The sequence below is a fragment of the Phaseolus vulgaris genome, chromosome 1 (assembly GCF_000499845.2).
Source record: "Phaseolus vulgaris cultivar G19833 chromosome 1, P. vulgaris v2.0, whole genome shotgun sequence".
NCBI lineage: Eukaryota > Viridiplantae > Streptophyta > Magnoliopsida > Fabales > Fabaceae > Phaseolus > Phaseolus vulgaris.
Window position 1 is genome coordinate 39,275,053 of NC_023759.2, and position 15,463 is coordinate 39,290,515.

At 34.7% G+C, this 15,463-nt stretch overlaps 2 protein-coding genes across 5 annotated transcripts; one reads left to right on the forward strand and one right to left on the reverse strand.

The window, feature by feature from the left end:
* Nucleotides 1-474: 474 nt before the first annotated feature.
* LOC137814171 (uncharacterized) lies at nucleotides 475-4,077 on the reverse strand. 4 transcript variants are annotated; one of them, XR_011081610.1, is made up of 8 exons: nucleotides 3,888-4,077; nucleotides 2,511-2,855; nucleotides 2,115-2,232; nucleotides 1,821-1,934; nucleotides 1,641-1,660; nucleotides 1,365-1,465; nucleotides 1,124-1,239; nucleotides 475-809 (listed from the first exon to the last, which is right to left on the reverse strand). XR_011081610.1 is itself a non-coding variant. In XM_068616762.1 (8 exons), exons 2-7 carry the CDS (start codon nucleotides 2,697-2,699, stop codon nucleotides 1,148-1,150), a joined length of 612 nt encoding a protein of 203 aa, XP_068472863.1. In that variant the 5' UTR covers nucleotides 2,700-2,855; nucleotides 3,888-4,077; the 3' UTR covers nucleotides 475-809; nucleotides 1,124-1,147. The 4 variants fall into 4 exon arrangements, 3 of the variants coding, with proteins under 3 accessions (XP_068472863.1, XP_068472861.1, XP_068472862.1); XM_068616762.1 differs by having other exon boundaries at nucleotides 1,365-1,452; nucleotides 1,641-1,651; XM_068616760.1 differs by having other exon boundaries at nucleotides 1,365-1,452.
* Nucleotides 4,078-11,938: 7,861 nt separating this feature from the next.
* LOC137814172 (gibberellin receptor GID1B-like) lies at nucleotides 11,939-14,676 on the forward strand. The gene is made up of 2 exons (XM_068616764.1): nucleotides 11,939-12,712; nucleotides 13,116-14,676. The coding sequence occupies exons 1-2, from the start codon at nucleotides 12,674-12,676 to the stop codon at nucleotides 14,109-14,111; spliced, it is 1,035 nt and encodes a 344-aa protein (XP_068472865.1). The 5' UTR covers nucleotides 11,939-12,673; the 3' UTR covers nucleotides 14,112-14,676.
* Nucleotides 14,677-15,463: the final 787 nt, after the last annotated feature.

Below are 15,463 nucleotides of genomic sequence, written 5' to 3' on the forward strand. Positions count from 1 at the left end.
ATTTGTAAATAGAATTTATAAAAGTAGATTTTGTTTCTCATATCAAAATTTTCTCCGTTCACATGATGAAGAATCAAACTCAAAAGAACAGCTACTTAAAAAATTTAACAACGAACCAACTGTGTTAGAGATGTAAACGAGGATCACAAAATAAATAAAAAATTGAAAAATTCAAGTTATTTAATCTTACAAAACTTTAATTTAAATCGACATGGAAACATATCTATGCTTCTTTACAATTTCCATCATTATAAAAAGCTAAAGATGCCTCGTGATATATTGAGTCAAGGCAAGAAAATAACATAAAAATGAAATAGAATACAGAAGGCAAAAATACTTTTAAGAATGAGTTGATCTTCACAAGATGCCACCTCATTAACTATTCAAAGGGTAAAGTTGTTGAATTTTATATAAATTATCTTTAAAATCATTTAAAATAAATTAACACAGATTCTCATAAACACTTCATAAGGGTTCTATAGAATGATAATATTTTCCATTAGTAAATTAATTATTCATTCAACCAGAGCGAAGCCCAATCCCATTGTATTGACCTTGGGCCATAGACATGGCAGAGAAGGGTTCTGTCCAAAACTGTTTGTAGGCGTTGGGTAAAAACCCATCCCCAGTTTCCCTCCCATCTTTGTATGTTCATGTAATTATAACCAATCATTAACCGATATTAAAATATGTAAGGGAAGTGTTCACTGTCTTCTGATACATCAATAAATTGAACACCAAAATCAGCGAATGCTGGATTCCCAAAACTGAAATCAGCTTTTCCACATCTGATGCATTCCAGCAGCAGCCTGTGTAAGAAATTAATCACAAAGTAGGAAAAAAAAGCATCTTCATGAGTTCCGCGAAATTCTTACTAAATCAATAACCCATTCTAAACAGATTTCTCATGTTCTCTCTCTCCTCCCCCACCCTTAAGTGGAGGGCAAAAATATATTCCACATATTTGTTTTCATCTTCGTTCATGATTTACATTACTAAAATAATAATAATATCTGACTTGTCTATACAAATAAAACGCTATAGTTTTGATATGCATTTGAAAGGAAAAAAAAAACAGAAGGAGTAAAAGAGAAACAAAGAGCAAATAAGGTTATAACTGTACCAGAAGGAGATGGTATGGTACTTTTCATTCTTTGGTATCTTCCACCTTCTGAAGTTGGTGAAAAGAATATCGCAATGACGATTGCATATTAGCTATTTCTATGAGTGTCTCTAGTGCTGCAAAGAATTTCAATTTACAGAATGTGATATATCCTGGATGACAAGTATAATATAGACAGACTACTAAAATCACATTTGCAAAGAAAGCGAGGGGAATGAAGATCTTTAGTCCTGTTATTCACCTCTCTCAAATGACAGCTGGGAGGCTCGAAGCTTTGGGGAAATTAAAACTCCAAAAACTGATAAGGACTTGGATCGCTCCTTTTGAATCTATAAAAAAACACTAACAAGGTTTGTACAGTAGCTCAATTGACAGTTCAGGAACTTTTGCTAAGAAAATTCTTTGATTTATTCACTATATTTCATGATAGCAACTACATTATAGATCCAATTCAATTCTACTTGCAATGCTTAATATATGTTAATGAGAGGAAGTTTAATTTTTGTATAATACTTACGTCATCGTTATCTGCAAGTCCTGATAAATTCTTTAGCCATGATCACCTCAGCAGTTCGTACAACCAAAAATGTAACAAAATGAGAAACGCTAACAGCTACTAAAGCACTAAGCAGCAGAATCAAATAACAAATGAACTACAAGAACCATTATTTGATGCATAGTGAGAGGGAAAACATACCGGAAGATTTCACACTACTACTATCTTGAGGCTGCACATTCTCATCTTCTAACTCATGAGCACTCTTTTCTTCAGAGGATACCCATTTACGCAACATGAAGCATGGTTGTGTACCTGTTGAGACAAACGTGTTTATATATTAAAACAGAGGTTCCATCTAAATTAATAAAAAGAACATGTTACAGAAGGCTACACAAAAATGAAAGCGAACGCATGCTAGCACACTAGGGTGAGAAAATGACACAACTAGAATCAAGCAGTCGCAACCATTTCCTTTAGTACAAATTTTTTTACCATCATAATTGGTTATCTTCAATGTTGAAGCAGCTGAATGGAGTTTCAGGTCCAATAAAGAACTATTAATGCGAGCAGCACCCATGGAATGTCGAGCACTTGCTAAGTCGAACCACCCCTGCTAATATATTGTAAATGGTTACCAAAAGGAAAGAACACTTACTATATCTAAGAAAACATTTAGTTGCCAAATTACGTGCTCAACTAGAGTTACTAGCTGAATCAAGACTTCACAACCTCTCCATTTCATCATAAAATAGTTGAACAAAGTAATCCAACCAGTATTATACCTGACCTTCTATTAGTAACATTTTCTCTATCAGAATGACAGGTCAGAAAATTATACATATCAAAAGATGCTACCAATTTCTTGTATTGAATGGGTTTCGCTTTTACCTGTCGAAGTGTGGAGGACACTGTATCAAAGAGAGATAGGTAGTTATGCACTGAATCCATAAATTGCAATACTAGTTTCTCTTCAGCTCCAGGTAGTTGGTATTGATGCTGCAACTGTTGATCTTCTCCATCCCGTTTCTGGGTCTGTAGTTCTTCACTACTTTCAGAATATTGATGCTCTTCTTCCATGGAACTTAATCAGGATTTTGACTTAGGTGATTTGGCTCTCTACTTCACAACAAAATTCTTCCCCTAACCCTTCACAAATATCCCTTCCGATCCAATGAATTTGCAATTTTATGTTCTTCTATTATTTGTCTTGTAGAGGTTTTTTTAATCCTTTTTCTGCATCAGCAAACTACAATGGATTTACATCTGATCTTCTAAATTTGTAAGAACTATTCTAAAACAATGATTTTACAACAAGGGCGGCCTTAAGTCCTTGTGTAATCTAGTTTTGAATGTACTACCAAGGACATACAAAAGAACACCCCTAAATGCATGCTATTTGTGGATGAGACTAATGAATAATTCAATATGAGGAAACATTAGTGTGGCAGCAGGTTAGAAAAAGATGACCAAAAATTAGTTAAGGTGATGAAGACATTTTGCAAAAATGACCACTGGAAACATCAGTTGGGTTGGGATAGTAAATTGCATCGTTTCTAATACGGTAAAAATAGAAGGACCAATATGCAAATAGGAAAATATTGAAAAGGGTTACATCATCATGGATAATAATATCCTTGAAAATTTGGTCATTGACTGAACTCAATAGAGTTGTATGATCCATGTAACCAGACTCGTTTAGTGAAATAAGACTATCGTATGACACAGTTCTACTTATACGCTGCTTATCTTCTTCATGCTTAACTCTAAATTTGCTACTTCGTGAATGCAATATTAACATTAAATCATCCTTAATTTTAACCATTAGTATTTGTTCTAGTTATGCCACTCAAATATTAAGTAAGGCCTCGCCAGGATTTAAAAGAGAAATAGAGAGAGGAAATTTGAAGTTACAATACAAATTTTCTTCCATGATGTATAAATGCTAGAGGATATCACTCATGTTTCAAACTGATTCAACAACTTGGATTTTTTTTACTGCAATTTTTATGCTAGCGTATTGTCCAGTATATTTAAAAGAAAACACAAGGTTACCCATCAATGATTAAAGTGAACAGTTTCCTTCAAATTAAAGTTGCAGTCAGAATACAAGGTCAGATTTTCATCATTAGTACTAGAAAAACAATTAAACATAGACCATCGTGAAAATTTTGGAGTCAATGTTATTCATCAATGTTATAATGTTTCTAATTCTTGAGAACAACAGTGGATTTGTTTGTTTGTAGGGACTATTTATGCAGAACGCACCTGGGTAACAATTCCGTGGCTCACTCTTGCAAGTTTCTGACCGTTTTTGGGTGTTTTTGCATTCTACTAACGCACCCACAGAGATGTGTTCGTGTCTTCCTCAGGTCGTTTTGCGTTTCCACCTTCTCCTTTCACTTGTTCAGGACAGCTTCTGCCATCTCACATCTCACAGGTCGTTCTGGAATTCAAATGTTAATTACCCGTGTGCAACACGAAGTTCAAATCATTATTTTGGGCCAAGCCCAATACGAACTGGATTTGTCCCAAAACAAACCCATTATGAAGTTGGTCCAACTTGAACTCCAAGTTGTGGCAATTGCTTCCTGCACCCGATCAATTGTGACTGGCACCCGACAAACTTTTTAAAATCCCATCATGCCCTTGTCTTCTTCACTTTGAAAATATTGTATGGTGAGGTAGAGGAAGTTCATTGTTGTGTGAAGCTTTGCTTTGAGCTGCAAAAGAGGAGGTTACATTCATTGTTCTGCACAGACATTAATCGTTTTTGGTTTTTGTTCGAGCTCAGCTGGTCTCAGATATCAGAATCCAGAAGTCTGTTTTTTTCACTATGGATATTAATATTCGGAAGTCAAAATTTTCAATACGGATATTAATATCCGGAAGTCAAAAGTCCAAAGTGTATTATGAATAAAAATATCCGTAAGTCAAAAGTCCATTACGGATAAAAATATCCGAAAGCCACTAATCACCTACGGATAAAAATATCCGGAATGCAATAATGAATTACAAAAAAATTTATGCGGAACGCAATAGTGAATTATGGATACAAATATCCGGTAGGCGTGTCGTACCTTTATGGTTCCTTCTCCGACTTTAGAAGCTCTCTGTCGCGGCTGCTGCTCTGCCTGCGATAATGAAGGTCACGATGGCTGCAAACGAATGGAGAAGAAGGTGGCTCACGGTGGCTGCGACAGCTGCTTCACGCAGAAAGGAAGAAGAAGAATAGGATTGGGTGGTATTCTGAAATTCATTAAGGATAATTTTATCTTTTTCTTATATGTGATTGGGTGCCAATTAAAATGTGTTGGGTGCAGAGAGAATCAGCCCCAAGTTGTTTCTCTTTGCCCAAATTCGATCCCGCCATGGTACAAACATGGTGTTTGACAAGTTCACAAAAGTATTGTAAGGTACACTTAAAACTAGGAGAGTTTCTTCCTGCACCCCTATATTTTTTGAAATACCAAAATTATCCTTTTACTGTTTTGGGTGACTCCAAATAAGAATTCCGTAAGCAAAAATGTTTTCGAATAAGGGTTCCATAAACCAGGGGTGTTTCCAGAATATACAATCCAAAAGACAAAAAATCATTTAAAAATATCTTTTCCATAACACATTTTTTTAATTTCTGAATTCATAAATCTGAAATTAATAAAATATGTTCTGAAAATATTCTGAGAAGAGTAATATGGAAGTAATTTTTAGAAGATGTACAATAGTCTTCTCTGAAATTTTTGGGGTGGAAGAATAAACAACCTAAAACTAGTTTTTGGGAACATTTGTTTTAAGTGATGATGTCCTTTTAAAGGTATCATATTTTCAAACATATTATAATCAAGAATATTATTTCTAGATATATCAAAAAATGTATTTTGTTCATATTTTTTTCTATTTTGAAAAAATACTTTTTAAATTTAAAATAATTAAAAAAAGTTAAATAAAATTGTGGTGAAATTAGAAATAACTTCTCATGAATAGAACTTCCTCTCCACCTGAAAATAAAATATGAATAGATATACAGAAACGAAACCTCTACAAGAATAAAATATATCAGAATTTTTTATAATTTTGCAACAAACGTAACAATAAATATTTTTATTTTCATATTTTCAGAAATACTTCAAAAGTCTCGCGAAGCAAATATGCCTTTATCAAGTTATTCGTAAAAAATAATAAAAATTAAATTAAATTATAATAGTCAAAATTTACTTTTGCAAGACAATATGTATAATTCCACAAAAACTTTTTCAAATACCTCAATAGTTATTTTAAGGAAAAAAAATATAGAAAAAAATTGTAAAGATAAAAACAGATGACTAAAGATTGCATGGACCAAAAACTTGTCTTAAATCTTAACAGTAATGCTACTACTTAAATTATTTTCTTCTCAATTAGTATTGTCACAAGTCATAAATTAAAAAAAAAATGGTTCAAACTTGGTGATGGTGTTTTTATGCTAAATCATTTCCAAGCTCTTTCTGTATTTGATACGTGTTGAAACTATACTACTAGACATGTTGTAGTTTTTAAATGAACAACACTGATTCATCCCCCTAACTTTTACGAGAAAAGAACATTAATTTTTACTTTTGGTCAAGGAAGAATCTTTGAAATTAATCTGCGAATATTGACCTAAATGCACTGCACCAAGTTCGGTGGGTCTTTGTTTTATATCTAAAAGCATTGTTCTTACTAATGTTTCAAATAATATTGCTAATTAATGAGTGTCTTATAAACATTCATAAAATAATTATCAGATAAAAATAACTGTAAATAATAAATACACACCAATATTCTCTTATATAAAATAGCTTTTAATTTTTTGAACAAAAATCTTGAGAATATTAGGTAGAAATCTCCATTAATAAAGATATGAGGAGGGAATTAATCTGCAAAAAACCCTGCATTCATTGCATCTAGCAGCATCCTTCGTCTTCATGAATAAAAAGCAGCCCTAGTGGAGTTAAAGAGGACCCTAAATAAAGGCAATGCTTTGTACATCTTACAACATTATTAAATTAGCACAGAATACAAATATGTAATTTTTTTCATTATACATTGTATTGGTGTAGAGTATTCACCAATCTAAGTTTCGATTAACTATTTCTGTTCAGACGTCTCTTTCCAACTCCAAGATTAAAGCAGTACTTCATGTATTCACAATGTAAATCAATTAGGTACTTGAGCATGTTGAATTAAGAATCCATGCCAATAATTTTATCAGTGTTTTAGATTAAAGTCTTTAGCATATAACAATGATAACGAGATTTGAATTTGGAGTCTTACACACAATTCTTAATAAACATCACTATTATCAACGTATTAATAATGCTGGGCAGATACTTAGCTAGCTTAGCTTCGGGGTCCAAAGTATTTAGAAGTTCATGAGTATACTTTTATATTCACAATTAATTATAAAATTTGAATTTTTCATATAAAAATGTAGTTTTTCTTGAGAAAAAGTTGAGGATGAAAGAGTTGAAAAAGTCGTGAATGGTGGTTCCTGTTCCAACACTATCCATGAGAGAGTGAAGGATTAGTTATAATAAGAGTTGGTACAATATCCTTAATCGTTGACGAAGGAATTGTTAAGAATAGAAGAGAGTAAAGTATTAAGGATATTATTGTTAATGGCTATTATTATTATTATGATCGAAGAGAGAAGAAGGGGTTAAGGTGAAATTAGGATTGTAATTAGGATTGTAATTAGTGGGAGTAGAAAGGAATTGGTAGAAAAGAAGGTGTGAGGATGGAAGAGAGAGAGAGAGAGAGAGAGAGAGAGAGAGAGAGAGAGAGAGAGAGAGAGAGAGAGAGATAAATGAATTGTTGTCCATTTGGTGGGATTGAGCGAATGGGCAGAAGAGGCCGAAAGGTTTTCCTAGTTGTTGACCTAACGCAGAAAAGGCCAAAGTGGAAGGTGGCCCGCACGTTATCGACGCAGAAACTTTAAATTAGATTATTAAAATGAGGGAATAAAAAAGAAGAGAAAAAGAAAAGAAAGAAATGGGGAAATGGGGCATTGAATGCAGAGTGAGAAAGAGAGACGAAAAAAGAGGAAAAGGAAAAGGAAGCAGAGGAAGAAACAAGGAAGTAGTAAACAACACGGCAAATATGTTTGGAATAATGTGTGTGTGTGTGGCACATGCTTATCCACCGCTTCTATATTAGGACAACAGATACAGCCAAATACTTAAATGCACGCTACCCTCTTTTATATTTTTTTATTTTCTCTTCTTTCTTCTTTCTTCTTTCTTCAACCATTTTACCTCTTTAGACATGGATCCATCTCACCGTGTGCTCTTCCCCCCTTCTCCCCCTAATGGAAATAAATCCTCTTTCTAAAATAGAATCAATATTTCTCACCAGTAAAATAGCCTAAATGCTTACCTTTTCTTCTTTCAGCTGGAACACAAGTACTTTTTCCCTCACTTTTCATACTTCATGCTTTTTTCTCTTCTCCATTTTACTCTTTCAAAACTGCCTAACCATCCACTCACTACCCAAACTCTTTTATTATCAAAAATATTAATCATCAACAAATATTTTTGAGAGTTATATGTAAGGATAACTTATAGGTATTCTTAATTAATTATTTTTGTACTTGTCGTATTTTCTTATACGAACAGTCTCGAATTTGTGTCTTTATTAAATATGTAAAATATCAGTGTTGATTAAACTCGTAATTAAAATAATCTAAAGGAATAATTTGAAGTATATAAAAAAAAAAATCTCATTATCAGTGTGATGTAGATTTTTTGGGATCAAATACTAACATATAGAGAACATCATACAATACTGAGGTTAAATGGTTTATGATAAGTTTTAAAAATAAGTCAATTCCAAGAAAATAATGAGAAATTAATTTTATTTTCAATTTAAGGAAAGAAAATCTAGTTTTATCAATGGTACATGTCAACTAAATCACAAGGTCTAGAAATACACTACAGGTCAGTGTGTTGTTCTATGTATCATTGCATGGTTCCTATAAAGGCTTGGCATCTACTTCCTTCAAAACAGATCCTCACAAACTTACAAAAGTTATTTTATTTCTTTTTTTCACTCCATTATTTTTTGTCACCTTCTATCATCTGTTTCTCTTATTTTTCTCTAATGTAGTAATATTTGATTTTATGTTCCAAGTGTATCAAATTTTTGTTTTATTTCTTTATACATTGAGAATATCTTTAACTCATTGTTTGAAGTTTTTCATTTTGTAATTATCCAAAATACTTTATTCATAAATTTTCCTAAACTCGTGTCCTTTTAAGAAATTTTCTACATAACAAGATCAAGAAAAAAAATGTAAAAAGTAAAAAAATAAATTAAAATAGACACTTCACAAGTATTCAACCCTTATACAAAATTTATCTCCGTGTGAATTTTTTTAACAAACACGGAGCCTATAATAAATGAAGTAAAACTACTTACGATAATGAAACTGATTTTAAGATGCATTAATGTGTTTTTCTATTAATTTTAAACTTTTTTTAATATAAATTGTTAGAAGAAAGCTTGGAGAAGAAGTTACTGAAAGAAATTATTTATTAAAGCTTGTCAAGGTCGTCTGAGTTAAAAAGGAAGAACAAATAGATGAATACATATATACTATATGTTAAGTTTTTATTTATTTATGAAATATGTGAGACTCCGTTTTGAAATAATTAACATTCATGTTTATTGTTAATATAAGCTTCACGGTTTCATTAAAAAACTAAACAAAGTATGTGGTACAAACATTTGGATAATTGGAAAGAAACATAATGGAAAAAATACACACCAACAATATTAAAATGTTAAGTGGATGGTAGGTACATGAAATACTATATATTCTATTACATATTAAATGCTTGTTAATATTGCTTTTATTTTGGTCTTTTGACGAGTATACAAGTTTCATATTAAAATCTACACGAGTATGTTATATTACATATTAGTTTGTGCTAAAATAAGTTCAGATTATCATATGCTAAAATATATCTGTATATATTGTTAAAAAATCGCAATTTATTATAACATTTTAAGATAATTATTTAAAAAATTGTAAACCTTTTGAAAAAAAAGTGACCTTAAAGGAAAGATCATAATCACCTAAATCATAGGTAAAAATTCATTGCTAAATCCTCTGTGTAAATTAGATTAAAGTTAGTTAACTTGGGATAATATCTTTTATGTAGTGAAGGATAATGTACAATGCCGTTTTGCTTGATTGAGAATTATGATCAGATCGACGACTACTTTGTAATCTCGTAAATGGTCGGTGACGTCAGCAAAATAATATCAGTGTAAAATCATCATTCCTCTTGAAATCGTAATTTTTTGTTTGTTTTGTTTTAGAGAGCAAATGGTCTAAGTTTTCTCTTGAAGTAATAAAATTGTAAATATAATTTTCTAAAGTTTAGAAATAAAATTTCATATAATAAAATTAAAATTATCAATGAATCAAACAGTGTAAATTTTCCAAAACATGAATGATTGAACTATTTACGAGCATCATTATGATACGCTTTTATATATAAAAAAAATATAATGAGATAAATTTTGAAAAATAAATGCAAAAGTGCTGCCGCCATAGATTCTGGAACGGTAATTTATTTTGTCCATATTGAAGAAAGAATAAAGCAGCATGGAAAACGATAAGCTTTTTTGTAGCGGATGCACCGCGATAAAGATGGTTAAAATCTATTTTGCTGTTTATAATGAATACTTGTATATATTTACAACGAGAATGAGAATATTTCGGTCGTAACTGAATAAAAGAAAGTGTACATATAAAATTGAAAAATATTATATTTTTATAAATTTTTATGAGGTTAAATATTGGAAAAAATAAATTTAGTAGTGTTTATTTGTATATAAAGCGAATTGAAAAATAAAGTACGTATGATATAAAGATGGAAAAGACAAAAAATAAAAAAAGAGAAGTCGCTTTATTTGAGTGAGTGAGTCGGAAAAAGATAAGGAAGTGATGAAAAATAGGGAAAAGAAAGAAGAAAATGAAAGATGTGAAGTGTTAATTTCCAGGGCTCTCTATATTATAGGTTGCAATAGGAAATGAATTGAATCCCATTGTGATTGCATGGGTAGTTGTTAAGGGTTGTGTTAAAAATGTGATTAATGAAAAGAAAGGAGATGTACACGTGTCGAAGAAGGAAAGCCTGTGGAGAGGATGAGAAGGTCTCCTCGAAGCGTGTCCCACATGGAAAGGGCAATTTGATCATCGTATCAAACTCGTTTTGAGAATAAAGACTTGGCAAGCGGGACCCACCCCGCAGCCAAGAGCAACGTCAGTACGCCACTTGTATGAGAGATAGATACATATATAGAGATAAAAAACAACGGAACCGCCTAGGTTTCACTCAATACGACAAAAATCCAAAACCCTCCTAACTTTCTACTATTTCCTTCACTGATATTACCACTACATTTTAAATTATCATAATAATAATAATAATAAAAAGGAAAAGAAAACAGGGAAAGGACGAAAAGAAAGGTGGGTTTCATTTGAGAGTGTGACAAAAAAGATGGCGTCATGCGCGAGCGAGGGAGGTGCTAGTGGACAAAAGACGTGTGAGAGGATGAGTGGCAGGGTTGGGGGTTTGGGCGTGACGGGGAGGGTAGTTTGGGGAATTGGTTTAGATGGTGTGTTTGGCAAAAGCGTGGAGAGGGAGGGGTTTGTCGCCACGTGCCTTGGCGTCGGCCGCACGCTGGGAAACTCTTTTGTCTCCTTCTTCCGTTTCACTTGTGCTCTTCTTCTTCTCTTTTCTTTCTACCCAGATTTTTCATTAGGTACGGCTATTGCCAGACCCTGTTTTTGACTATTTCCAGTCTCTTCCAGATCTACTGTCTCTATACAAAATGTACTTTTTCGCCTACAAAACCAAACCCCGTCTCTTCAATTCGTTACAACTAAATTATTATACCCCTCCAAATATAACCTCCCATCCTTTCTTTTATTACCACCACCACTCCCAACCCAACCAACCAACATCATTCTTACCCTATGCTCAACCCTTGAGCATGTAAATGGAACTATATTATTATTTTTATTTTACAAACATAGAAAGCTAGTAATTAATAACTTTTTAATATACTTTATTTCATCTCCAAACTAACATTATAGACCGATTGCATTTGTGGAAACTTGTTTAAAACAAGCAGTGCAGACTTTGAAAGAGGGTTTATAAAATTGAATACTGAAGAATGGAGCGATGTGTAATAAGAATAGATTAGGTGTGTATAGAGGAAGCAGGAAAATGATAAAGAAAGAAGAAGTGTGGACGTATAAGTTGGGTTTTGAAAGATGAAGTTATAATAAGGGCATATTGTAAACGAGGGGAAAACGGAGTTGTCGAGAGGTGAATAGTGGGGGAAAAGAGAAAGGGGAGAAAAAGACAAAATAGGGAAAAGAAAATGGATGTGGGAGGAAAATCCAGAATAAAGAAAAGAGAAAAAAATAATGGCGAAAAAGAAATGGAAAGTAAATACGAAAATGGTGGGTCCCATATTAACAGTTTAATTTGGCCGCCCGCTTTGTCGTCTCTCTCGTCTCCGTCCATTCCCGTCGTTCTTTTGCGTTTGACTCTCTCATCTCATCCCTCTATCTATCTATCTTTCTCCCTTCTTCTGCACCTTCTTATCCTTCTCTCTATCTCTTTCTCTTTCTCTATCTCTTCCTTCAGTGTCATACGCACACGAGTGTACCTTCTTCCGCAAAACCTTCAACTAGGAATCGATCGATCAATCCACCGAGTGCTGGGTGGTGTTGGTAGTGCAAGAGCCACCAACCTCAGAGAGAGAGAGAGAGAAAGATACACTGATACGTACGTGCGTACGTAGCAAGGTACGTACGCGGTACTACACACCGTCTTGCACTCTGTTCTTCTCATCCTTCGTTTCTTCGTTATTATGAGGGTGCACCAGAGGGCGCTTACCGTGGGGATCACTGTTGTTGTTGTTGTTGCTGTTCCTGCTGCTTCTGCTTCATAGGTCTTTTCTGTGGGTTCCCCCTTTCCATATTCACTTTAGAGACACAAGAGAGACAACCAGACATGGCTGGCAGTAACCAAGTCAATCTCAATGAATCTAGGGTAACCCTCCTCTCTCCTCTTCCACTCGTACCTTCTATCTTACAAATTATTATCCACTTCTTTTTTTCGCTTTCGGAACTTCCCATTTCGCTTCTTGCTTTATTCCTCCTCTTGGCTTAGCATCTTAAAGGGGTTTTGGTTAAGAAAGATGAGACCCCGCTATTGGATCATCTGATTTTTGTTTTTTTTTGTACTTTTCTATTTCTTCCATGTAACTCTTTTTATCTTGTTCTGGCAAGTTGGAAACTTGACTTGGATTGGTATACCATACTGCTTTCTTTTCACTCTCCTGCACCGGTTTTTCAATTCATTCTCTGTTTTTCCTTCTGCCCCTCTCCTCCACACCATTCACACGCCTTCTTATCTCATAACATGTTTTGATTTTTGTTTTTTTTTTGTGTAGAGTGTTGTTCCGCTGAATACATGGGTGTTAATCTCGAATTTCAAGCTGTCTTATAAGCTTCTTAGACGTGACGATGGAACTTTCAATCGTGAGTTGGCGGAGTTTCTTGATAGAAAGGTCCCCGCCAATGCAATTCCTGTTGATGGGGTGTTTTCAATCGACCATGTCGATAGAAACGTTGGATTGTTTTACCGGGTGTATTTGCCATCCTCTGCGGACGAGGCTCAATGGGGTATCAAAGACCTCGAGAGGCCTTTGAGCACTACGGAAATTGTTCCTGTAATCATATTCTTTCACGGGGGAAGCTTCTCGCATTCCTCGGCAAATAGTGCTATCTACGATACCTTCTGCCGGCGCCTTGTGAGCATTTGCAAGGCTGCTGTGGTGTCTGTGAACTACCGGAGATCGCCGGAGCATCGGTATCCGTGCGCCTACGATGATGGCTGGGCAGCATTGGAGTGGGTGAAGTCAAGAACGTGGCTGCAAAGTGGGAGGGAGTCCAAGGTTCATGTCTACTTGGCGGGGGACAGTTCTGGTGGGAACATTGTTCATCATGTTGCGGTAAGGGCTGCGGAGGAAGAAATTGAGGTCCTGGGGAATATTCTTCTTCACCCTTTGTTTGGAGGAGAGAAGAGGACGGAATCAGAGTTGAGATTGGATGGGAAATACTTTGTGAGGTTGAAGGATCGTGATTGGTATTGGAGGGCTTTTCTGCCTGAAGGAGAGAGTAGAGACCATCCTGCTTGCAACCCCTTTGGACCAAGGGGGAGAAGCCTTGCGGGACTCAGATTCCCCAAAAGTCTTGTTTGCGTGGCTGGTTTGGATCTTCTGCAGGATTGGCAATCGGCATATGCAAAAGGTCTTGAGGATTCTGGACAAGAGGTCAAACTTCTTTATCTCCAGGATGCTACTATTGGCTTCTACTTCTTGCCAAACAATGAACATTTCTACTGCCTCATGAGGGAAATCAACAACTTCGTGAATTCTGACTGTTAATATACTCTACTAGTGCTAAGACTACTACTACTTAACCTTACCTTACCTACAGGAGGCATACATAGCTAAAGCTTGACATTTTACTTGGGTTCTCTCTTCTTCTTTTTTCCCCCCACTTTTGTATTTTTTTTTTTCTTTCTCTACTTCGTAGTAAGTGTGTGTAGTTATAAAATTGTGTAGCATTAGTTATTATCGTCATAACATCTATGGTGGTCAATTTGAGAGTTCTGTGACCCGCGGGCAACTGCTTCCTGACCTCTGTTCGTTGGTTTTGGAAGGCAGCACCAACTCTGGCAGTACCAGAACTCGGTTCATTCGGGGGGTTTGGTGGAACCACCGTATACAACGCCTCAACCCCTTTTAACGTTTTGAGTTTGGTAGCAGGAGGGGAGATAGAAGATGAGGATTGGTTCGCTTTGTTCGATTAAGAGAATGTTTTCCTCTTGTAGCACTAATTACTGAATGTGAACTGGAGAATGTCCCAACCTTTTATATGAATGTGTATGTTATATGTAGTATACCTATGTTATATAAAAAGCCTTTGGATGTTTGGTTTTGCATTTTAGTTGGAATTCTCCTTCTCCAGTGTCCTACTTGATCCTCTTGAATCGTGGTATGGTTCCAATAAAGAAGTTTCAATTTATGGTGTCACAGATGTTGTTTGTATTGAGTTATTGGAGATGCATACCTTTCCAAATGGAAGGGATATTAGAAAAAGTAAAATGGAATTGAAAGGAAGCAAAAGAAAGAGGGGGGAAAGAATGAATGGAAAAGGAAGGGGGAAGGGGAGTAAGCCTGTGATAATGCGACACATAAAATTGAGATGGCGTGTCCATTTGACTAGAAAAGTAAAGTTAAGCCTTTTTGAGTTTTGTCTGTTATAAAAGGGCATTGTGTTAAATTTTGCCGTTGGGACATTGGAAAATATAAAGTAAGGTCATCATCTCTTTAGCATCTGAATCATAAGCAACAGTATAATAGGAGTAAAAGGTAGTAGTGGTAGAAAGGATGAAGCATTTGATATATTCTCTGCTTTTGCCCCTCTCTCTAAGGGTTCATTGAATAATCCATTCTCGTTACGTTCGAAAAATATGATTCGTCCGAAAAAGTTGATGCTAAATGTGAAGGTGGAAAGGAGAGTTTTGCGTTTTGTTAATGACGTGGTTGACAGGAAGAATGTGATGAAACGTGTAAGTGAAGTCGAGGAGAGGGAGGGGGAAGTGTTGTTTTGTTATACAAATCTAAGAGCGTGAAGCCTAACCCCAATCACCAAAAGGACAAGAAAAGCTTTCACGCGAAGAATGATTGGCAGGAGTTTGAATCATTAAATTTCTTATCTTTCAACATCACTC